Here is a 23,477-nt window from a genome sequence, read left to right as displayed (position 1 = left end):
CGAGTTCAGGGAGAGCGAAAGGGGACGCGGCTGCCCTTTGGGGGCAGGGAGCGTGTGTCTGGGTCTGTGAGCAGTAAGAACGCAGAAGCCCACGTGGGGCTGAGTGTGAGTGTTTGGAAATGCCTCACCCTAGTCACTCTTTAAAAAAACACTTTGTATTCTGGAATATTCATAAGAAGCTGCAAAAATAGTACCGAGAGTCCCTGTGTCCCTTTCACCCAGCTCCCCCCAGTGATAACATCTTACATAACTCTCTAAACCAGAAAACTGATGTTGGTAGATGCTGTTATATATTAACTCTTAATCATCCCTATCAGTAGACAGAATTGGTAGCATTGGATAACAGGCTTAGCAGATAATTAAAAATATATTTAAACTTCTGACTTCTGCCTCTTGATCACTCCATGGAAACAACTCTCCCCAAGGTCAGTAAGAGTCTCATTATCACATTCTACGGACACTTTGCTGTCCTCCTATTAGCACATTCCTTTGCTGCACTTTGGCCACCTGCTCCTCAGAACTCACAGTTAGGATAGTTCTCACGTCACCATGCTTCCGGGCTCTCCATGCTCGGAGCAGAACTTCACAGCCCTGAGCCCATTCTGCAGCCTACACTCCATGCCACGGGCCATCTTGAGTTCTCATAGTTGTTACTAGCATGTAGCTGCTGATGTCTCCACAGTGTATCACTCTAGAACCAAACCTGAATTTCAGTCCTAAAACTGAACTCATCTTTCTTCCTCAAATTTGGTCCTCTGCCCTTGTTAATGGTCTCCTTTTCCAGCAAAAGAATGTGCTACGCCCCGCCTTCGCCGCTCAGGCCTCCCCCCAGCACATCTGGGGGGGGCACAGGTGGTGGGTTTTAGAAATAAACAGGCTAATTGAACTAGGAATGGTGGGGGGTGGTGGGGGAGGGTGGGAGGAGAGGGGGTGAGAGGGGATGGGAGGGTGTGGGGGAGGGTGGGAGGGGAGGGGGTGGGGGGAGTGGAGACAGAACAAGGGAGCTGATTCAGATTCGTGCAGGGAAAAAAAGATACAGAAACTCATTTACTGGACTGTGTAGCTAAAAGAAAACTCAAATTCCACACAGTGAATTTTCAGCTAGTGCATATTAATTTCTTTTCTTGATATGGAAATCCGACAAAAGAAAATTTCTGAAAAAATAATTTTTTTTAACATCAGGAGGTGTAGCTCAGTGCAGAAGCTTATTTTGAGCATGTGCTGTGTGTGGGGAGTAAAATACAGGCTAAGGGTGGGGACAGAAAATCCAGAAGCGAGTTGGGGGCAAAGAGGAGCTTTTGTAATATTTGCACTTGGCAGAGAAGTAAACCCAGCTAGCAGGCCCTGTTGAAAGGCGGACAGGGCAAGTCAAGGATGTGGGCTTATTTTATGGTTGGCAAACATTCTTTGCTGAAACAATGTATCGGTAATTTAACATTTAAACTCTAGTTATTGATTTCTTTGTTAGTTTTTTAAGACACATCAAGAGTTGAAGTTTAGGCACCCCTGTGGACAACGGTGGGAGAGATGCAACACCCTGGGGGGGGCCTCTGTCCTCTGGGCCTATCCAGCCTGCACAGCTTCTCCAGGCAGGAGCACTTCATGCCCCCAGTTCCCTCCTCTGAGCAAGTTTCGTGAACACTCTGAATAAGATTCATGTGACATCTGTCAAATGCTTCTTTAGAATTCAAGAAAACATTCCATCTACTTGTGTTCTTTTGAAGCACTAATTTTCTTCTGTCAGGAAAAAAGAAAGAAGAAAGAAAAGAAGAAAGCAATCACATGTTGCCTGGCACGATCTGTATTTCACTATCCCCTGCCCCCAACGCTGTTATGACTGGCTCCTGGTTTTTTAATTCCCTGGGATATGTGCACAGGCCCCTGTCCTCTGTGTAGTTCCGATTATCCTTGTTTTTTTTTTTCTTTTTCATAACTAGGTTTTGCAAAGCTTCTTTTCACAAAGACCAGCCTTTACAATATTACTAGTTAAGCATGTGGTTCCTAATTTGACAATGTAATCCTGTGGTAAATACACAAAGTGGTCAGAGGGAGTCGAGCAGGTCCTTTGCTGTTCGGTTTTGAAAAGACGATGCTGGTAAAGACTCTGACCATGGTTCTCTACCTGGGGCTGAAAAAGAGAGGCAAGATTCACCTCCCTCCTCTTCTGGGCTTCTCTGTGCCAGGCCCTGAGCTGGCTGTACGTACATTCAGTAGTGACTTCATTTAAATTTTAGAAACCAGTGCTACCATGGTTCCAACCCTTTCTTGTAATAATTCCAGCAAAATGAGACTTCTGTTCGGATGGTGGGGGTGGAGGTGGGAATTGCACCCCCATTTCTGATGGCCTCATTCTCCAGGGTCCTTTCTATGAGGTGTGGGGTGAAAAGGAGATAAAAGCAGTATGGACACATGGCTACTCTTTCCTGAACTAAAATTCCCAAGTGCAGAGTTGGACAAAAGATTCCTGTGCCCCTTCCAAATATAAGCAGTAGTCATTTGGACTCTGAGCTATTTGGATGTCTAGGCCAGTCCCGTCCAATAGAAATAAATTTAAAAAATTTTAGTAGCCACATTAAAAAAGTGAAAAGAGGGCTTCCCTGGTGGCGCAGTGGTTGGGAGTCCACCTGCCGATGCAGGGGACACGGGTTTGTGCCCCAGTCCGGGAGGATCCCACATGCCGCGGAGCGGCTGGGCCCGTGAGCCGTGGCCGCTGAGCCTGCGCGTCTGGAGCCCGTGCTCCGCAACGGGAGAGGCCACAGCAGTGAGAGGCCCACGTACCGCAAAAAAAAAAAAAAAGTGAAAAGAAACAGATGGAATTAATTTTAATAATACATTTCAATTCACAAATATTATCACTACAACATGTAGTTAATCTAAAAATCACTGAGATATTTAAAATTCATTCAGACTACATTTTTGAAATTTGATGTGTACTTTATACTTATAGCATCTCTCAACTTAGAGTAACCTCATGTCAGGTACACAATAGCCACATGTGGCTAATGGCTACCATATTGGACAGTGTAGGTCTAAGTCACTTTGGCAATCTATGGAGATAAAAAAAAAAAACAGAAAGGACACAATAAGACACATTATTTGGAATTTGGCTTGTTCTGAAAAATGACAGCAGATTGGGGAATGAAAAAGAGTGTAGACCCCTTGTCCAAGACACCTCTCAGTGGGGCCCGGCCCATTGTTCAAGTACCTTCCTGGCTCTCATAGGTGACAGACAAGAACATGAGGCTGAAGGAATTTAAAAGCTACAGGGAAATGATGACTTTCTGACAAATTCCCTAATGGGTCTACCATTGTGGAAACTTAAAGTCTAATAAGTACAGAATGTCAGGTAGAAGATGATGTGTGGGTTAGTGTAATGACTCTGGCCTCTCCTTGGCCCCTGGGTTCCCCTAGCATCAGAAATAGATTTCATTGACTCAAGGGATTAGCTGTTTACTCCTCCCGTTAAGGCTCAGTGAAAGCAGAGCCTTTGAGGTGTTCAGAATTACATATACCACAGGAATTATTTTGCAGTCCCAAACTTCCTGTCACTGATACCTGGCCATCCTGACATTTCTGCAAATCCAAAAATAAAGAGCAGGGATGAGGAGGCCAGAGAAGTCAGAGGAAGTAGCGTCCTGAATGACTGCGTTTAAAACCTCCTGCCAGTGGGTGTTATCAGGTCTCAGGGCTGAGAAGGCCAACAATCTCTGCTCTTCGTTGGCGGGGAGCTGGCGTGTCTTGTGGGTGATGGGAATGTGGTGACAGTGAGGCCCTTGTCACTCTCTCATTAGGGTAGGAGTCTGCCCTGCTTATCCCTCCATCTATTAAATGGGTTCTATTGGCACCAAGAGGAGTGAGTGAACTCATCAGGGTGAATTCTTTACCACCTAGGGACACCATGGCAGCGGTCACTGTCACCACCTTTACAAGTGCAGGGCAGCAGACATTGGATATCAGTAAGATATTCCAGGTCCTCCAAAAGAGGCGAAGACTGCAGCTCTCTTTGCCAAAGGAGTCCGACTCTAATCATCTTAAGGAAGTCAAACTGGGGGTTGGTTTACATACTACTTCTCCTCTTACAAAGTTTGGGAAGTCAAATAGGGAGCAAGAGCTTCTGCAAATGTCAGCCCCAGATTCTCTTAGGGTTACATGTTGGCTACTTGTTTTCTCAAGAATTTCCCTTTCCAGCTTTTAAAGAGTGAGCACACAAACCCTGCAAGCATTTTATTGAGACAAGGCTAAGGGTACACCAGTGAGATAAAAACAATCCTGGTTCTTCACTGCTTTGCAATAAAATATTAAACACGCACAAGCTAAAGGTATATGAAAAAAAACAAAGATTTTGTGAAGTTCTTCATAATTTGAAAGATGAACCGATTGGATTATTATAGGTCAGCCCAGGGCAAATAAATATCTTGACCGCTGAAAGAAATGGAGAATCTGTTCCTATGCATTTCCTTTTTTTTTTTTTTTTTTGCTGAACCACGCAGCATGCGGGATATCTTAGTTCCCCGACCAGGGATAGAACCCGAGCCTCCTGAAGTGGAAGCGTGGAGTCTTAATCACTGGACTGCCAGGGAAGTCCCTCTATGCATTTCCTTGGGGGACAATTAGTCTGTATTCTTTCCTTCTTTTCCTCCCTCCCTCCCTCCCATCCCCCCACCCACTTCCGTCTTATTTGTAAGAATGAATTAAAACCACACTCAGTTTTGGCTTTTGGGGTTAGGGCTTGGTTATCTAGTTGAGGGGAAGCTGTATCTTCCTTTTCGGCATGGTCATCCATTTGGTCAGCAATACCAAGTGAATGTCATTTTTTGCATATGGCGCTCGGCACAGATGGACGGGAAGGCCTTAGGAATCCTGTTTTTTCTGGCAGCCAGAGCTGGGCATGTTAAGAAAGACTTGCAGCTGAGGACTCTGAAGGCAGCCGTGGGTGTAACCTGCCATCTGGAAGCTCCCAGGCAGATCACCCAGTCTTGCGGCTCAGCTTTCACTTCTGGCCCGTGGCTTACAGGTGCTGCTTTCCCCTCCTTTCTATCTTTTCTCTCTGTCACCTACTTCAGATCTGGGTTCTGCTCCTGTGAAGAACCACTTCCTTTGACCATCCTTCTCTGTTCTAACGGGTTGTCTTCACTCACGGAGGACCTGATTGGGACTGTCTGCATCAGAATTATTCAGGGGCTTGTTAAAAATGCAAATTCCCAGACCTTGCCCGGACCAACTGAATCAATATGAATCAGGATCTGTCACGGGGCTGGAATCTGCATTTCTGACCAAGGGTACAGGTGGGGTATAGGCGAGCCATCACGCACTAGATTTTAAGGCCCGCCTCCCCACTCAATGCTGCTGCATTCGGCAGCATGGAGATGGAGGGCTGTGCAGAGGCTGCATGGCTCAGGGTCCATAGCTAGGTGGGCACTGGAACTCTAGTGATTCCCGCCTCTGTCACTCACCAGCTTGGACTGGTCTCTATCTTTCTAAGCTACAGATCCTTCTTACAAAATGTAAAAGGGCAAGGGCTGTACCCACCAATAGGGACACTGTGCCTGGTGTGCATTAGGTACTCAGTACACGTCAGCAAGTTATCCTCTGGTTTAGGAAAAAGGACACGAGTTTCTGTCACACTGTAAAGATGGGAAGCCCGTGCTCCAGAAGTCCTCTGACCCCCCGAACACCAGACCTGTCAGTCAAGTCTGATTTGCAGAAGCTGAAGACTGCGTGAAGTGGACCCTGAGCAGGTGGTCCCAAAGGAGAGGGGCTTTTGAGCCAAGAAAAGGAGGGAGAGGTCTGCCTAGGTCACTGGGGGAGGAGCTGGAGGGTGCTAGGGAAAGACGTCTTCCCCCATGAGGGCAGGGGAGCTGGGGAGATAAACCATATCAGGACAGCAGAGACTCCTGAATATGTTTCTCGTGCAGCGCCCCCATCCTCTCAGAGCCTGATCACGGGTCCAGCAATGCCTCTCTCTTCTGTTTTAGTAATAGAAAAAGAGGGCGGCATTCGGAGTCAGAAAATGAAGGCAAATCCCTTAGTCTAATCCTCTATTTCCTCACTTACAGAGCGGAGGTAGTACTGCCCTCCAGTGTAATCATAAGAATCAAAATATCTGTGAATATGGTAAATTTTAAATCCCATAAATATAAGGTATTATTATTATTCCTTTTCTCTTTCACGGTTCTCCTTTTAGTTTTCTTATTAAAAAACAAAACCCTTTCCTTAACCCTGCTCTTCCCTCAAGCTACCTATCATTTCTCTTTTTCTTTCCTTTTTTTAAACCACCAACATTTGCAAAAGAGTCACAGGTTATGATTGAGATGATCACACAGTCTTGGTCTGGAGGAGCTTATGTGCGTATGAAACTGGGCAGCATAATTCCCAAGACAGGGAAGCAGAGAGGAAGGAACCTGGCTTCGGAGCAAGGTACAGTGTGTGTGCACTTCCTCGCCCGGTGTCCTGAGGCTTCATCTGTAACATGCGGATGGTGGGGACAATAATACCTGCAGGACTGCTGTGAGGACTAAAGTGTAGCACCATGGAGAGCACACAGTAGGTGCTCAATAAATGCTAGTATCTTTGTTTCACCTTCCTCCCAAACCCCAGTTCTATTTATGGAAATGATCGATAACTTTTCTCCCCAGTGCTGTCCCCAACAGTTTGGGCAGCAGTGTCCACCCCATGCACTTTGGACCAGAAGCTGAGTTCAACAAAACAAACCAACTGAGCTGTGCTACACGTGATGGGAGCTAGGGGAGAAAGAGGAACGTGGTGCTGTCCTTCTACCGTCTGTGTGTCTGTGTGTGTACGTGTATGGGTGCGTGCGTGTGTACGTGCGTGTGTGTGTGTTTCAGGAGGACTGAGACAGGCACAATAAAACAACCCCTTCAATCTAAGGCAGAGGTGAGCACAGAGGGCTGTGGGAGCACCAGGGGGAACACAGAGCTCAGCCTGAGGGGTCAGCCAGGAGGAGATGCCCCAGAGGCTTATGAGCACTTGGACTGTGGGGAGTGGGGCTGGGATGAGGGGAGAGAACAGGAGAGATGGAATTCTGAGAGCTAAGCCAGTAGAGCCAGCTTGAGACAACGTCTTCCCTGGAGGATCAGAATTTCCAACTCCGGAAGCTCACCTGAGAGTCTCCTTCTGACCTCAGCCCTTGCTTATTTCTTGGTGTCGCTTTTCTTTAACTACTTCAAATTATCCAAAGGGTAAATAGGTCTTTTGAAAAATGTGCTGTCTTTTGAATGACACGGGCAGGAGCTTCCTCCATAATCATGGGCGGGGCTTGGTACGATAAGGATGTCCATGCCCAGGCCAGATGCAAGGAGGCCTGGACCTGAGTCGAGGCTGGGGGCAGCCGGGATAGGTAAAGAATAGGGACCCAGAAGGGACAGTGGAAGACTAGAACCCTTCCTGCCCACCCGGGCACTTGTCTCCCGTTCAGAAAAGCCATCCCTGGCCAACTCACCACGCCGATGGAGAAGTAGTTGTTCATGATGTTGTACGGGACCTGGTCCCCATTCTCCACCTCCTCTCTGGGGATGACTTCCAGATGCCAGCGGTCCAGCATCACCAAGGGGCTCTGCTCAATGTCCTTCAGGATTTTTGTCAGGCTGCCCCCTTCATAACCTGTGGAGCACAGCACTGCATTTACCCCCAGAGCAGAAAGGCTAAGTTGTTGCTGATGCAACAGTCAGGGCAGGGAACCCCTTGGGCATCTGGGGCCAGGAGACTCCCCAGTGTGTCTGTGGGCCAGAGGCACTCGGGTTCCCTGGGCCACAGAGAAGGAGAGGACAATATGGAGTATTAGAAAGAAGCTGGGGTGATCTGGAAGCCAGAGTAACAGGGGTAGGGCTGGGTGCTGGCCAAAGATGGGCAGGCCTGTGTAGCTGAAGTGAGCCCTGGGGAATTGGTGGGCTGGATGGCTGGGAAGCTGCACATGGGAGAACTAAGGATCTGTTCCAGGACTGTGTCATGATGGAGATGGACAGCACCGTAGGCAGAATTTTAAGACGGTCCCCACATTTCCTGCCCCCGGGGTATATATACCCAGCAAACCCCCAGGACCTGTGGATAAGATGGGGTAGCCAAGGTCATCATTTGGTATATTACATGGCACAGCTGACTTCAAGAAAGTGAAATTATCCTGAGTGGATCTGACCTAATCAGGTGCGTCCTCAGAAAGACTGGGCTTTCCCTTAAGAAACAGATTTGAAACTTGAGAGGGATTGGAATTAAGGGGGATTCTCTTCTGCCAGCTTTGAAGATGGAGGGATCCATCGGGCAAGGAACACGGGAGGCCTCTAGGATCTAAGAGTGGTCCCAGCTGACAACCAGCAAGGAGACAGGGACCTCAGTTCTACAACCACAAAGAACTGAATTTGGCCAACAACCTGAATGAATTTAGAAACAAATTCTTCCCCCAGAGTCTTCAGAGAGGAGCGCAGCCTGTTCAGTGCCCTGATTCTACCCTGTGAGGCCCTGAGCAGAAGACCCAGTCACGCTGTTCCAGGACTTCTGACCTACAGGACTGTGAGCTGATAAATGGATGTTTTAAGCCTCTATGTTTATAATCATTTGTTACTATTACATAGTAGCAATAGAAAATTAATGTAGCAAGTGAACTGTAAGTGAGAAGTTACTGGGAGAGACAATCTTTTCTTTCAAATAACACTTCCATGTTCCTGGGGCAACCCTAAAGAGTATTTTCAAGTTGTCAGGGCTCTAGTCCGCTCCTTAGGGGATGCCTCACAAGACAGCAATACCAACAAGGTAGCTGAGGGCCTTGATGCTATCAGGGAGCACAAGGCTGTGTGAAATGTGTGCCTCGCTATGCTGCCTAGATGCCCAGAGCGTGGGGCTACAAGTTTGCCTGTCCCCTCTTGAAAAGAGGGTCCTTCCTTAGCCCAGTGTGTGGTTGAGGACCTGGGAGCTCTGCCCACACCTGCCAGCTTCCTTCTAGGGCTGGCTCCTGCTTGCTCTGCCCCTGCCCTCCAAGCACGCACACTGACCGCTGCCGGCCTGGTCTTGGATCACGCTCGGAATTGATCTGCCACGTGGAGTCTCACCCCAATTCTGCCTGCCAGGCTGATCTGTCTGTTCCATGTGCTGACCAGAACCTCTCCACTCTCTGGAGCACGCCCAGCTCCACAGGGGCTGTTGCAGTTTGCAAGGTTCTCCTTAGCTCCTGCCCATTGCACTGTAAGCTGGCTACCATTCTGAGTTCCCCCCTTCGGTGAATTTCAAAATGAGGGCCCCTGGCCATGGGGCCCTAAGATGATCTGGACGCCCCTAGTAGCTGGCGAAGTGGCTTTTCGGTCTGCATTCTGAATCCTAATTCAGAAGATCAATAATTTGGAGAGGGGGAATTTCATGCAGAAAAATCCCTAAGTGAGCCCTACTGGGATGAACCCTGGAGGGGAGACAAAGGAGATTCCACCCTGAAGTTGACTTGTTCTACTGGGGGAGGCAGACTCGAAGCTGAGTTTCAGGCTGACAGTAAATCTAGTGAGGGGTAGACACAGGCATCGGCATGGAATGGAGGTTAAAGAAAAAGTGTGGAGTAGAGATGATCCCAGAGTTGAGTATTACTCCGTGGAATGTGATCCCTAAGAGGGAAGTTCAGCCTAGCTCTGCAGAGCCTCCCTGTAGATTGGAGCACTCGTCTCCAGGGTAAGGCCTCTCCCATGCAGACTCACCCCCTCCCCAGCGAAGACAGCGGGCCAGGTCATTTCCCGTTCCAAGAGGCAGGACAGCCACAGGTGGATGCTTTGCGAAGTTGGCCTTATCTGCAACCCGTGAAGAGGAAGAGAGAACCATATGCCATGTGATTATAGAAGGCTCAAGTTGTCTAGTTATCCCTGATCTAATGCTTGAAGCCCTCCATAGCATTGTTTGAATTCTTCTCCTGATGTGGAACTCACTACTTCCTAAAGCCATCTTTTCCATCTGCAGTGTGTTAACCACTGCAAAGGAATCTTTCAAATTGAGTTAAATCTGTCTCCCTGTAACTTTCACCTGTTTATCCTCATTTCATCCTAATTCTTTCCTTTGGGGTGAAAGCATATAGCTCAAAAACATTAGTTTGCACAGTTTTAATCTTTAATGATAAGTAGCATTTACCCCATTTATCCCTCAGACAGACCCTGCAAGGTATTATCATTCTCATGGATGAAGGAATGGAGGTTCACAGAGGGAAAGTCATTCCACAGCCAGGATCCAAACCCAGATCTCTGTGGCTCCAAGTCCATGCTCCTCCTTTCTTCAGAGGCCAGGCAGGTGCATAAATAGTAAAACAGGTGGGTCTGAGATATCAGAAAATGGTGGGGCACTTGGAAAACTGAAGATGCCTCGCCTCAAGTCATTCAGGCTCAGAAGCTTAAAAATAACACTGTGTCTAAGAAGCAAAACCCCCAGGTGTTATTTGGCACCCGGGTACCAGTTTGCCACTTCCACCACCTCCCAGACCTGCAAACACACCGATTCCTAATCCTGTCTCCCATGATGGTTGTAAAGGAGCACCAGACTGAACTGTTAGAGGAAGCACATCAGAACATGTATGTTTTAATCTGGCTGTAGGTCTACAGCAGCATGTTGGCTGAGCTGGAAAAGCTGAAGGAAGCCAGACACCCACTGGGCTCCGGAGGACACCACTTACATAAACCTCAGTGCACCAGGTGCCGGGGGAGGATGTGAGGGATGTGACTGGGAAGCATGGCTGGGGGTTGAGTGGGGAGTGATGCAAGAAACAGCATCCTGCGTGAAGCTCATGCTAGGGCTGCCCCAGCAGAACAGGTGTTCATAGATGCCCCAGGTAATCGGACTCATGCCGGAAGTGGCTGAGCTTAGGCAAGACTCAGGGCTGAAACTACCACCAAGAGGGTTGAGATGGAGTAAATCACTGGACTCTCTCATTTTCTCAGAACACACAGTCCACATTTATGCCTCCCTGCCTTTGCATGTGCTCTTCCCTTTGCCTGGAAGGCCCTTGTTTGCTTAGGTCTGCCCCTTCTTCTGTGGTTCCCATTCCATCAGATCAACCATCCTCACGGTGTCAAGGCTAGAAACATGGATGTCATTCTAGATTTTTCCTTCACCCACCAATTTCTATATGCTGTCCCACATCCATTTACACATCAATTTCTATATGCTATCCCCTTAATAGCTCTTCAAGCAATCTCTCCTCTCCATCCCGTGGTGATGGCTGAGTTCTGGTACGGTATGATTCCTTCCCACTGCTATTGCTGCAGCAGCCTCCTCTCTGCCTTCTCAGCCTCCAGTGTGTTCTCCACACTTCTACCCAGGCAGGAAATCCTTGAACCATGAGCCTGATCACACTAGTCCACTGCTTTCCCTTCTACCATGGCTCCCACCACCCCTTAGCATGCAGCGAAGCCCTTCCTGGCTCTGCCTTTCTCTCTAGCCTCATCCTTCTCATGTCCTGCCTCCCACTCGACATGTCAACCTTGCTAAAGTGCTTTCAGGGCCTTAAACCACAAGCTCTCTGTTGCTCAGCACAGAGCCCTCCCTGGTTGCCCTAGTCTGGACCTGGTGCCTCTCCGGAGTGTTTCTTTAGTACCAGGGGCGATCTCATCACACTGTCTTGTAACTGACTACTTGTTTGTTCCCCAAATGCCCTGTAACCTCCCTGGGGGATGTTCCCCAAATGTCCTGTAACCTCCCTGGGGGAACTATATCTCATTCATCATAGTATCTCCACACATATTTACTGAAGGCCAAGGTGCCGTGTTAGGTGTTCTGGCTCTAATAGCAGGCAAAAAAGCCATGGCTCCGGCTCTCATGGTACCTACAGTTGAGGGGGAGAGACAGCTATTAACAAGGTCTTCATAGAAATGATGCATAATTTCAGATTCATACTGGGAAGGAAAGGAGTGTGGTCCTGTAATGAGTTATCAAGGAAGGCTTCCCTGAGGAAGCCACACTTTGGCTGAAATCTGAAGTAGAAGCGGACCAAGCAAAGGCCAGGGGAGCAGAACACACAGGCCCTGTGGTAGAAGGGACACTGGTGCCTTCAAGGGTCTGAGAGAGGGACTGGATTCTGGGTCTAGAGGGAGAGGATGGCGGTAGGAAATGAGGCTGGGTGGGCAGCTGCTAGACCACTTAGGGCCTGTGGAGCATCTGAGAAGCTTTTATCTTTATCTAAGAATCCTGGGAAGCCACTGATGTGCTCTGCACACATCACAACCCCACTGACATTCAGGAATGACCACTCTGGCTGTAGCAGGACAGCACATCAGAGAGGGGACCGAAATGGGGCGGCGGAGAGCACAGAACAAGGGCTTCAGCCTCTCTCTTGAATGAATGAAAACTGTGCAGTTACTCCTTTTACCCTTGTTTTTTAATCTTTGGGCCACTAACCTGTGAAAAAGCAGATCACCTCACATGACCTTTCTGTTCTGGGCAGCGTATATCACCTGTGTCCTCTGCAGCTGAATTTGATAAAACTTATCAGCAAAGCCTACTTTCTCCTTCCCGATGGAGAGGGACCCGTGCGAGCAGCTCCAGGTACTGCAGCCATCCACCCCCTGCTGATCAGCTTCTCCTTCCTCGGCTCCCAGAGGACGCCTCCCTCCTCCCACAAACAACTCCAGAGCCCGAGGTGACAGGAGAGCGTGGGTGGCTGCTTGGCAGGGCTGTGTCCATGGAAACCAAAGTGCCTGTGGGGGAGTAGATGTGGCAGGTGTGCGGGGTGCCGGTCCCCCTCCTCCAGGTGGTCTGCTTACGACCCCTGGGGGCCCAGGCTTCTCCACCCTGTTCAGGGTCTATCCTGGCCCATCCTTGACTCCTTCCTTTCCCTCATCTCCCACATGAAGTCTGTCAGCAAATCTTGCAGGCTCCACCTTCAAAAGATATCTGACTCCTTCTCACCACCTCCTCTGTCACTACTGTGGTCCACGGCACAGTCCCCCTCCTTGGATTACTGCAGGAGCCTCCTAACTGGTCTGCCAGCTTCCACCCTTTTCTGTTTCTGTAATCCATTGTGTCCCTGCTTTGCTTAAAACCATCCAGCATCTTGGGACCTTCCCAGTATGAAAGCCACATTCTGTATAATGTCCTACATGTCCTAGTGACTTGGCCCTGCATTATCTCTGCTTTATCCCCTGCCACTCTACCCTCACGCACTACACGCCAGGCACGCTCCGCAGCCTTCCCACTGCCTTTGGCAGCCTGGCCTGCTCCTACCTCAGGGCCTTTGTATTTGCTGTTCCTTCCACCCTCAGGTATCTGCAAGGCTCACCCTCCTCCAGGTCTCCATGCAAATGTCAACTGCTCCTCAAGGCCTTCGGAACCACCTGGTCTTAGATTGCAACCCCACTCCCTCCGCCGAGCTCCCTTTCCCCCTTTTCCCCAACACACTGTATGTTTCACTTATTTCTTTGTTTATTGCCCGCCTCTTCCCTCTAGAAAGGAAACTCCGTGAGGGTAGGATATTTGTCCTCTGTTCACTGCTGCACCACCAGTGCCTTGAGGGGCGCTGGGCATCTGGAGGTGCACAGCTAGGATTTGGGGAATGAAGGACGAAAAGACCAAAGCAGCGCAGGGCTTGTTGCTCTGGGACATCTCGGACTTTGATGACCGCCCTCCCCAGCAATACCCCTGGCTGCTTTCCTAGGCTTATGTCCCATGTCCCAGTGTGCATCTGGGTGCTCCAGGGTTAGATCTTGAATATACCCCTTGTCCAAGAATTTCAGAATCATTCTCCATCATTTACCGGTGGTGCTGTGTCCAAGGACCCACAGATCTAGGCAGAGCTGGACTAGACCCAGGCCTCCTGATACCCAGCCTGTGCCCTCCCTACCCTCCCTACAGCCTTTTGGATCTCGGCCTGTTGGACGCAGCCCACCGTGGCGCTACTTTGCTTGCATTCATCTGTGCTTTCGAGGTGTGCTTTCTGGGCTCCAGCTGCGGGTGTTCATCTCAAGGTGTCTTGCCCCGGGCTATGCATCAATGCTTAGTTCTTTGGCCTTTATCCAGCACCCTGGACCTGCCTGGAGTCCCAGCCCTGCTCCTTTTCCCCGCAACCCCCCATCTGGCCCGTCCTGCAACTGCCTAAATATCGGCCATGACAGCTATTTATGAAGCAAGGCCTGAAACTAAGCTGTGACATCTGTACCAGTGGGAATCCTTCCATTATCTTTTATTCTTTTTTCCACCCAAAGTAGACATTTAGGCAAGCACTGGTCCAAGAGTAGAAACAAGGATGAACAAAACATGGCTCCGTTTCTCTTTCTTGTTGATTGCCTTCCTCTGACTTTAAATATATTTAGGATAAGTCAACTGCAAAGGCCCTTCCAGCCCATTCTTACCAATGCAATCCAAAATCCAGCCAACTGTCCCATCTCCTCCGCAGGCCAAGACACGGAAGTCTGGAGTATCACGGAAAAAGTTGAGTCTGGAAGTAGAAAGGCCAAAACGGTTTTGTTTACAGGCTGACCTTTGACACTCCTTGAGTCAGAGTCCCCTGCCCGCTCCCTTCCCTGGGAGTATGTTATGACCTTGATTCCTTTGGGGGTTGAAAGGGTCACTTAATTTGATAAAACCAGAACTTAACTAAGCAATGCCATTGAGTATGAATCCCATGGAGCCGTCTTTGTATAAGGAGATGCTGACTCGACATTCAACACAGAAAATGGTTTTCTAGAAATTCTCTACGATTTAGGCAGAGGAGTCCATAGTTTGCTTATTTCGACACTGATACAACTAACCCCCAGCATTCTGACTCCTCTCCGGCTCTCTCACCTGCTCTGTCCTCACGACCTCCCCTTTAAGTCAGATGCACTGAGCTGGCTGCATCCTCATCCCACCCACACCTAAGTGGAGGGAGCACCATCTCCCCTCGGGGGTCTTAACCCTTTAGAGCAGGGCCCTTAACCTGAAATGCGTATCTAAGGGGTCTGGGAGTAGCAGCCAGAGGGCCACGAACTGGAAGAAAATGTTACACTCTTAACTTCCCTAAAGCTCTAAGTGAAATTTAGCATTTCCTTCAATTATGTATGTAGGCCACAAATCACAGAGGTATTAACAATACCTGTGACTCTGTGAAGCGGCCGAAATCACCGGTATTTCGATGTTTTACTACAGCTGTGGCAGACATTTTATATCACTTCTGCTCATCGCTGCTTTTAATTTACAATAGCTACTAGACCTGTCTCTGGAACTTGGTATATAATGTCTTAGTAAATCACATATATTCTCCTATCACAAATTTGTTTTTAAACCTTTTGATAACTGTTCTTTTCAATATAATGAGTTTCCCTGTTACTCCTACATATTTCATTTTATACATTAAAAAATATTATCTTAATATTAAGAAGTGGTCCGTAGACTTCATCAGACTGCCAAATAGGTTCCTGGCGCAAAAAAGGTTAAGAACCTCCGCTTCAGCACAGACATGACCTGTGGAGGCCTTGAGGTGGGCTTGAGAAGCTGAAGCTCAGCATTTCCTCTTTGCCCTGCACGGTGATCTGAGAAGATCCCTTCTGAGTCACCAGCGTATGCATGGGCAAATTAACATCCCCTTCCCTCTCTTTCTCTTGCAGAATTCTGCTCTCCTGTATGAAGTGGGTTCTGAATGGAGGCTCACTTCAGCTAGACAGCCTGTCTGATTACAGGCTGACATGTACAGCACGGAGAGATACTCAGGGCACAGTGGCTCTAGAAGTAGCCACCAGGCTTGTCATCCTGGGCAAAACCAATTGAGAATAGATGCAGTTAAGTGAGTACTGTCTGTATTCAAGTATTAAAATGCCCTAAAAGAGAGCCGGCTGGTAAAGGTATTTGTGGGCTGCCGCTCAGTCACCAGTCACAATGGAGCAGTAATTGGCAACCATGGTGACCGTGATGGTACGCGCAGCCGTACGGGTGGGCTCTATTTTGAAGTTAGTTTTACAGGTAAGTCACGGCAGAGGTGCTGAATCTACATTCGTGTTTCTTTCCCCTTTAGTGGGTCTTGCACCAACGTTGCCTTAATAATAGCTTTGTGTCAAACCAAAGACAGGGACAGAGTTCCTTTTTAGAGTCCTTACTCCAGCCCCTATTAAGGTCTTGCTGAGCCCAGAGTAGAAATGCAGGTTCAGATGTTGGGCAAAGCAGCTGTGTGTTGGAAAGCCCAGCCTAGCAGGTGCCAAGTCTGAGGACCTGGCACTGAGATAGCTTTGGGCTGGCTGGCAGATGTCTCTAGTGCACTGTCTCTGGCTGGTAAGAAGGTACCAGTCTTTGGGTACCTTCCAGCCCTAATGCTGGAGGGGCCTCTGATTACAGGGCTCATCATGTCCGCCACCAGCACAAGGACCAGCTCCTCCCATAGACCTTGCGTTGCGCTGCAGAGGGGCTGCCTTGTCTCCTCTCATTGTTCCCCGTCTCCCTGACACTTTGCTGATGAGCAGGGAAATGGCCAATAGGCAAATGACAGGAGGAGAAGGGCCAGGGGGAGCTTAACAACGTCTAACTTGGATGATTCAGGAAAAAAGTGATTTCATTGAACAACCAATTGTCTTGATCCTTAAAGGCCCCCACAACAGAACATGCAGTGGAACTCTAAGTCAGCTGTACAGATTTCTGAAACACACACAGACAGTGGTAAGAAAACTCTTTCCTTCTCCCTGATAATTCAGTATGAAGATACCAGCTAATACGGCCTTGCAAATAAGTTAAAGTAATCTACCAGCCCGCCCTTCTTGTCAAGCCAACAAATGACATATGCAATTTCTCCCTCTTACAAAATCAACAACTTTTTCTGGGATAAAGTACAGGAGGCTACTTCCCAGAGTTAGCCATAACGGGTGATCCTGAGTATCTCCAGGAGGAAGTAAGAGTAGATATGAGGAAAAGAGAAAAGGAGTGAAATGGCAGGAAGGACAAGTCCACCGATGAAAGAGACAAAAAAAAAACGTGACCCCAAAAGCTATCTTCTTTAGAGATCTAAGGGCGTGGGGGAGAAATAAGAAGTAAAGATCATATCTCCATACCCTGGAGTAGGCCCCCCATTGTCCAGGTTGAAAACTTGTTTGGGGTTGAGCAGATAGTGGAATTTCCGAAGAATTCTATGGAAAAAAAAAGAGAGAGAGAGAGAGAGACCAAGACAGAGAAGGGGAATGTCATTGTGAGAAGTCACAGGAGGGCAAGTACCTCTGCAGCCCATTGATGGTGGGAACGTGGGTGCATTTATACCCAAGAGGGGAAAAGAGTGCATGCAGGCCCTGCAGACCCTGAAGTCCCAGGTCTGGCTGGCCTCACCCATGCCCTCACCCCATTTCAAGGTCTTCCCCACCATCCAGCACTCCAGTCTCCAACCCCAGGAGTAGCACCCCTTGCACAGAGGACAGGACAGAGCAACCCGGAGAACAGAATTTCCATTCTCCTAAAGCCTCCTCCTTCATGGAGACCTTCTCCCAAATGTTCCGTATGTTCTAGGTAGGATGATTCTGCTCTTTGTGGGCTAGACAAAGGCACCAAGGGACCCTCTATGGAAAGGTCCCCCAAATCCTGGGATCAGGAGGACACGCAGGACGTGGGGTTGGGGCAGAGGAGGGCTGGGGGCAGTGACCACATCTAGGCTTGGTTTCAAGGCTCCAGCTTGAGGCTAATCAGGTCAGTTCAGGAGGGGTGCTCCGCCCCTAGGACTGGGGTGGGGACTCTCATAATTCTTGCTTAAACCCTGCTTATTATTTTTTAAAACCTGGATTCCAGATCACCCTGCCCCAGAGCTGAACACTGGGAGGCAGAGCTCCTCTGCTCCTTGCCACCCCTCCCCTCCCCTTCTCCTGGGGCTTCCCACTGACTGGGCGTTTCCTTCACTGATGAGACGGGTGCCCTGCTTTCTCAAGGGTGGGATAGGCCAGGAGGTCTCAACCAGGTGCCTCTGCCACGTCTCTTAAATCAAGAAAAGACTTGCAAGGCTGGGAAGTTAATGGACGTCTCAGAACTTGGTCTGATTCTGGGAACCATAATAATGGCCCACGTGACAGGCCCTAGGCTAGCACTGTGTCTATTTTAATGTTCACGACACCCCTGTGGGAGGAGAAACGATTATTACCTCCATTTTACGGGAGGAAACCAAGGCACAAGGACATTAAGTCCCTTGGACCAGGTCATCAAGCGGTCTGTGGTAGGGTTGGGATTGGACCACAGGTCTGCCATGTCCACAGCCCCCTTGGTTACAGTTGGCCTAGCCTCTCCATCTCGAAAAAGAAGAGAACATACCTTTCTCCTTGTCTCCCTCCACTCTTGGGGTTCACCAAAACCAGCAGAGGGTGGGTACCCGGGGTGGGGATGATCTTATACTTAAAAGGCAAAAGAAAAAGAAATTAGCTCTGTTTCAGCCAATAGGAAGAATGCGATGAGAGTGGATGCTAAGGCAGTTCCTGGGAGAGAAGCAGTTCCAGGCACGGAGGAGAGGAGGTCAGGAGGCAGTAAGGTGCTGGTCCACTGGCTGAGTTTTCTGAGGGATGAAACAGCTAAGCGTCTCCAGCCTAATGGCCTTTAAGTAGTGTTAATGGTGACAAGCGTTTGAAGTTGGGATCAGAGATGGGGCAATGGCATTACAACTTCAAATTACTCACAATGGTGTGGCACTGTGCCCACAGCACGAGATTAGATTTTGTGAGGGATACAACTGAGTATGATCTTAAAAGTCAGGGCCATCCGGCCTACACCTAAATAAAGTAACAGCCATGGAGTTAACTATACTTCCACCCCAGTACCTTCCATATCCACATTTCCAGCCCCCATTTTCCTCCTGAGCTCTGGTTCCACATTTCTCACTGTCCAGGGGGTACATTCAGCCAGATGTCTCACCAGAACACGCTCCAAACCTGACCTATCTTCTTTCCCCACAAAACTGGCCCTCTCTCCTGGCTACTGTTATTACTCATCCAGGCATACAGGGAAGACCCTGTCCTGCCAATTCTTTCCCTGGAATGTCTCTTTATCTCCAGCAGCTGCCACAGTGCCCACACTGCTCGGGCCTTGCCCACCTCAGGGGAAGTCCTGTATGCTGTCCCCATGCAGTTCCTTCCCAGGACATCACTAGTCATACCACTCCTGCTCAGAAACCTTTAAAGACGTCTCGTCACCCAGAGGATAAAATCCAGATCTCCTAAGCTGGCATGCAAGGCATTTAAGTGCAGCCCCAATCTACTGTTCTCTCTTAATTACTCTAACCTTCACTGCAGTTCCAGCCAAGCCTGGCTCGTACCTTCTAGGGAGTTAATTCCCACCCTTTGGGGCTGCTCACACTGGTTTCTTCTCCTCCTGAAATGCCCACTTCCTTCTTTGCAACCTCTTAAAAAAGAACTCCTCATTCTCAGGGCCCGATTCAAGAGCTACTTCCTCTATGAAGTTTTCCTTGATCATTGCAACGAAAGCTATTGCACTTGAAGCATATATTGGTTTGGCCAAAAAGTTCGTTCGGGATTTTCCATAAGATCTTATGAAAAACCAGAACCAACTTTTTGGCCAACCCAATAATATCTTCTGGGTTTCTTTTGTTATCATTTATTTGTACATGTCTTTATTTTTTATTTTCTCAGGTAAATATCACAAACATCAAATGGATTTTAATGCCTCAGGAGCAGGACGTGTGTGTGTATAACCTTTCTACCAAGGGCCCCACTGCCCCAGATACAAGAGTGGGTACTCGATAAATACCTGTATCTTCAGCAGAAGGACACACCGGTAGAGATGCAGCTTTGCTCCATATTCACTATCTAATGCCTACTTTTCCAGATTGCACGCTAAAAATTCACCAAACACAGGGCCATATTGTTTGAAACGGACAGCAGCATCCTTTATAAATTTTAGGAATTTTCTCATCTGCCAAGGGTGATTATTTGTGTGAAACCCAGAAGCATCTTGGAGCTTAAGGAGTAATTCTTTATCTCTGGGGGTGATATCCAAAATGTTTAACAACCTGTACAGCATGGGCACTGCCCAATCAGAACAGATGCAGGATAACCAGATAGATGCCAGCTATAAACAACTGACATACCTGCGCCGTGTGTGTGTGTGTGTGTGTGTGTGTGTGTGTGTGTGTGCGCGCGTGCGCGCGTGTGTGCTCCATCTGACTTTCTCCCTTTCAAGGTGTCTAGAGCTTTCCCACATTAAGCACCATTGCTTATGTTTTACACTCATCTACATGTTCTCATTGAATCTTGGAGCATCTATGGGAGGTGGGCAGTGCAGGGATTGCTATGCCCCCTTTCAAACAAGGAAACTTAAGGTTCAGAGGCAGAGGAGAAGGCCCCAGTGTGCTATTTCCTTTTCTGGTACTTGTTCTACCTCACCAGGCTGCCTTTCCTGCATTCCCTGGAACTTTGTGAAAGGCACAAAGAGAAGTTCATTGGTGGATCCAGCTAAAAACATGAGTTCTGAAATATACGTTTAAGGATGAAGAAGAACTTTTGGATCTAGTTAACTCTGTTCTGGCAGATCACGTTCTGCAGACAGCTTGGCAGTCCTGGAAAACCTAACTGTCTATCTTTAAGCCACATTCTTGTTATTATTCAGGGAGTATGCATAATGAAGTTTTATGCATTGTGTTCCTAAAAAGGTGATAAAGCCAGTTCGGCCAGCCACGGGATCAACCAACCTCCCTTCGCACCACTTGCCTACAGTGTGGTTGTCAAAGGTAACCCCAGAGGCTGGAAATACAGTGTCCTGTGTGATATAATCAATCAGATAAGAAAGCAGATGTTGAGATGTGTTTCTCTAGAAGCCAAATCCTGTTCTCCCCTCCACAGCCTTGGACCAGCTTAGAACGAGTGAGTAGATTTGGGGCTCGCCGAGGTACCTGCGTTACAAGTTCATCCTTGGCTGACATGCTACCATCAGACTTCCCATCTTGCCTGTCCTATAAAAGAGAGGAAAGACAAGCATCTTTTGAAAAAAAAAAATGCCTACTACAAAAAAGGAAATCAGAAGAAAAACAAATGGTTAATATAAAGGAAGAGAATAGAAAACCAATATAGTGTAGGGAGGAGTTTTTCAAAGTGGGACTTTGGACGTAAAAAAAGAAATGTTCCCTTTGGGTTTCTCAAGGACTCTCCAGGCAGTTGTCATCACTTGCCCTGACTTTAACTTCGAGACACTGGAAGGGACACAGTGTTTCAGAGGAAACACTGAAATGGGCAGAAATCTACTTTGTTGATTTAGAAGCCTGAGCTTTGAGAAGCAAGGTCTCAGATCTGGTTTCTCTGTTAAGCACTACCTAAATGATGTAATCCTAAGTCATATGTCCTATTTTGTTTGTTTGTTTTTTCAATGTTTATTATTCATTTCATTGAGGTTTAATGTCACATATAGTAAAATGCTCAAATTTAAATCTAGAGTTCTGTGAATTTCTGCATACGTATACGCCCTCGTAACTACTGCCTCTTCCGGCGTAATTCTGTTGTGACTCCTGACACCTTACTGGTTTTGCCTGGCTTTTGAATTTCATATCAATGGAATCATAGACCATATCTTTTCTGAGTCTAGGTTCTTTTGTTCAGCGTTATATTTTTGGGATTATCCATATTTTTGCATCTAAGCATGGTTGTTTTCCATTGCAATGCAGTATTCCATTATACTAATCTGCCTCAACTTATTTACCTATTCTCTTGTCAGTGGTCATTTAGCTTGCTTCCAGTGCCTGATTGTTATGAATAAAGTTGATAGGAACATTCCCGGACATGTCTTCTGGTGGAATAAAGGCTCGTATTTCTCACGGGAGGGCAATTATTGAGTCATAGAGTTTGTGTATTTCCAACTTAGTAGATACTGCCAAATAGTTTTTAAAGTGGTGGGTTTTTTTCTCTAGTTTTTAATAAGAAAGAAGATGGTCAAGTCCAGGGTGAGATGTGAGGAATCAGTGGAACTCAGCAGCATCTTTAACATGGAAGGAGGACAGTTAAGGTGTTTGGTGCCTGGCTTGAAAGAGGGGTCTTCAACACAGGAGACAGAGAAAGTTTCAGATGGGGATAAATAGAGTTTACGTTTGCATCTTTCATTTCCAAGAAGGGCTGTGACACCCAAGTGGAAATCTTCAAGGCAGAGGGAGGTCCATGTTTGGACACAGGAGACAGGGTGACAGGGACAAGGGAGGCCTGGGAAGCCTAGCTGTGCACAGGTGTTCACTGAGGTTCCATATATGTGATCTGCCTGCAAGGTGCTTAGAATGAATGCACTTTCCTTGCTGGGCCATTTCAGAGCATTCTGGGTGGCCAGCGGTTGGAATCATTTTAGTCAGGGAAGTTTTCCCGGACAATCTGACTGTGCAGCACTGACCTCTTTTAAACTTGGGCTGAAAACACAAATCCTAAGAGTTGCTGAGGGAGCCCTCGGAGGGGTGTGACTGTCTGAATGCTGCCTGCATCTGAAACATGAGCTGGGGTTGCAGGGGAGCCAGAGCCCCATCGGGGTGGCAGCACTTACCCGGGTGATGGGGCATATTGACGTGGGCAGCAAAATATGGTCTCTGAGCTCCCCACCGTCACACAAAGTTGACAATTCACATTTGCGGTGAAACTGGAGGAAAAAACGAAGATGAGAGTTAAGTGAAAGTGATCAAGGAAATGTCAAGTATGAGGGTTCAGAAATTTACTAGGGAGGCAGGTTGCCTAGTGCTCCTCTAAATCCTGATGCACTGCTGGCTTTCACAGTATAGCAGAGAGAGAGAGAGAGAGAGTGTGTGGTGTGTAGTGTGTACTGGTGTCTGTGGTGTGTAGTGTGTACCGGTGTCTGTGCTTGGTTATGGGTGCCAAGTCTGCTGTGGGCAGAGAAAGGAGACCAAGTGCTGCCCATGGCAGCTGGAGCAAAACGGTCCCGAGCAGGCCTGTGGCCTGTCCGTATAGCACCCCCACGTGGATTCCAGAGCCCCCATGGGATATTTGCTCCCTAGGCTCTGAGACACTGGAAGGAAGGAGATCTTGTTGAACAAACCCATGAGAGGCTGGAGGTGAACCCCATGACTCGACCTCTGCATTTTAAGAGTTCTGCAGTCTGACATGTCCTTGCTGAGGCTGATACCCAGTCAAGGGGACAAGACACGGCACTGAGTCTGCTTTGGAAGGCAGGTCAGGCAGCTCCAGGTGTCCAAGGAGGAAGTGGACATTTGTCATGGATGATGGCAGTGGGCACAGGCCTCTTGTCCAGGCAGTGGGGTTGCTGTCAGGAGTATGCCTTCCTCTGATGCAGGTGACTGAGTATCTAATTCCTCTCCCACTCTGTCAGTGCCCCCGGCCCAGACAACACCCAGGCGAAGGAAGTTAATGGTCCAGCCTGCTGTTCACAGCTGCCTGGCCACAAAGAGAGCAGACTGGTCAGCTTCTTCTTAAGCAGCCCTGGGGGGTGCCCTCCCTCTGGGCATCTTGGTGATTTACTGGAGGCAGTTAGACTTAGGGCACTGAACAGGGGCTCTAGGCTCCCTCTCTAGCTTTGCCCACGTAGCTCTGCTCATGCCCTCTGGCAGGATGCTTGAGCAAAAAACC

At 48.3% G+C, this 23,477-nt stretch overlaps 1 protein-coding gene across 5 annotated transcripts in view; it reads right to left on the bottom strand.

Annotated features, from left to right (window-relative positions):
- Nucleotides 1-23,477, bottom strand: part of DGKG (diacylglycerol kinase gamma) — a 128,119-nt gene that overhangs the window by 95,084 nt on the left and 9,558 nt on the right. For all 5 annotated transcript variants that reach the window (XM_060010983.1, XM_069540643.1, XM_060010980.1 and 2 more), the window contains exons 4-10: nt 22,423-22,515; nt 20,801-20,860; nt 18,214-18,293; nt 16,980-17,054; nt 14,319-14,404; nt 9,690-9,779; nt 7,460-7,620 (exon numbers count right to left, since the gene is read on the bottom strand). In XM_060010983.1, coding sequence (XP_059866966.1) covers nt 7,460-7,620; nt 9,690-9,779; nt 14,319-14,404; nt 16,980-17,054; nt 18,214-18,293; nt 20,801-20,860; nt 22,423-22,515 — 645 coding nt within the window. The remainder of the gene's footprint in view (nt 1-7,459; nt 7,621-9,689; nt 9,780-14,318; nt 14,405-16,979; nt 17,055-18,213; nt 18,294-20,800; nt 20,861-22,422; nt 22,516-23,477) is intronic.

Source organism: Delphinus delphis, chromosome 4 (genome assembly GCF_949987515.2).
Source record: "Delphinus delphis chromosome 4, mDelDel1.2, whole genome shotgun sequence".
Lineage (NCBI taxonomy): Eukaryota > Metazoa > Chordata > Mammalia > Artiodactyla > Delphinidae > Delphinus > Delphinus delphis.
Note: the sequence above shows the minus strand (reverse complement) of the source record. Positions and strands in the feature narration are given on the sequence as shown.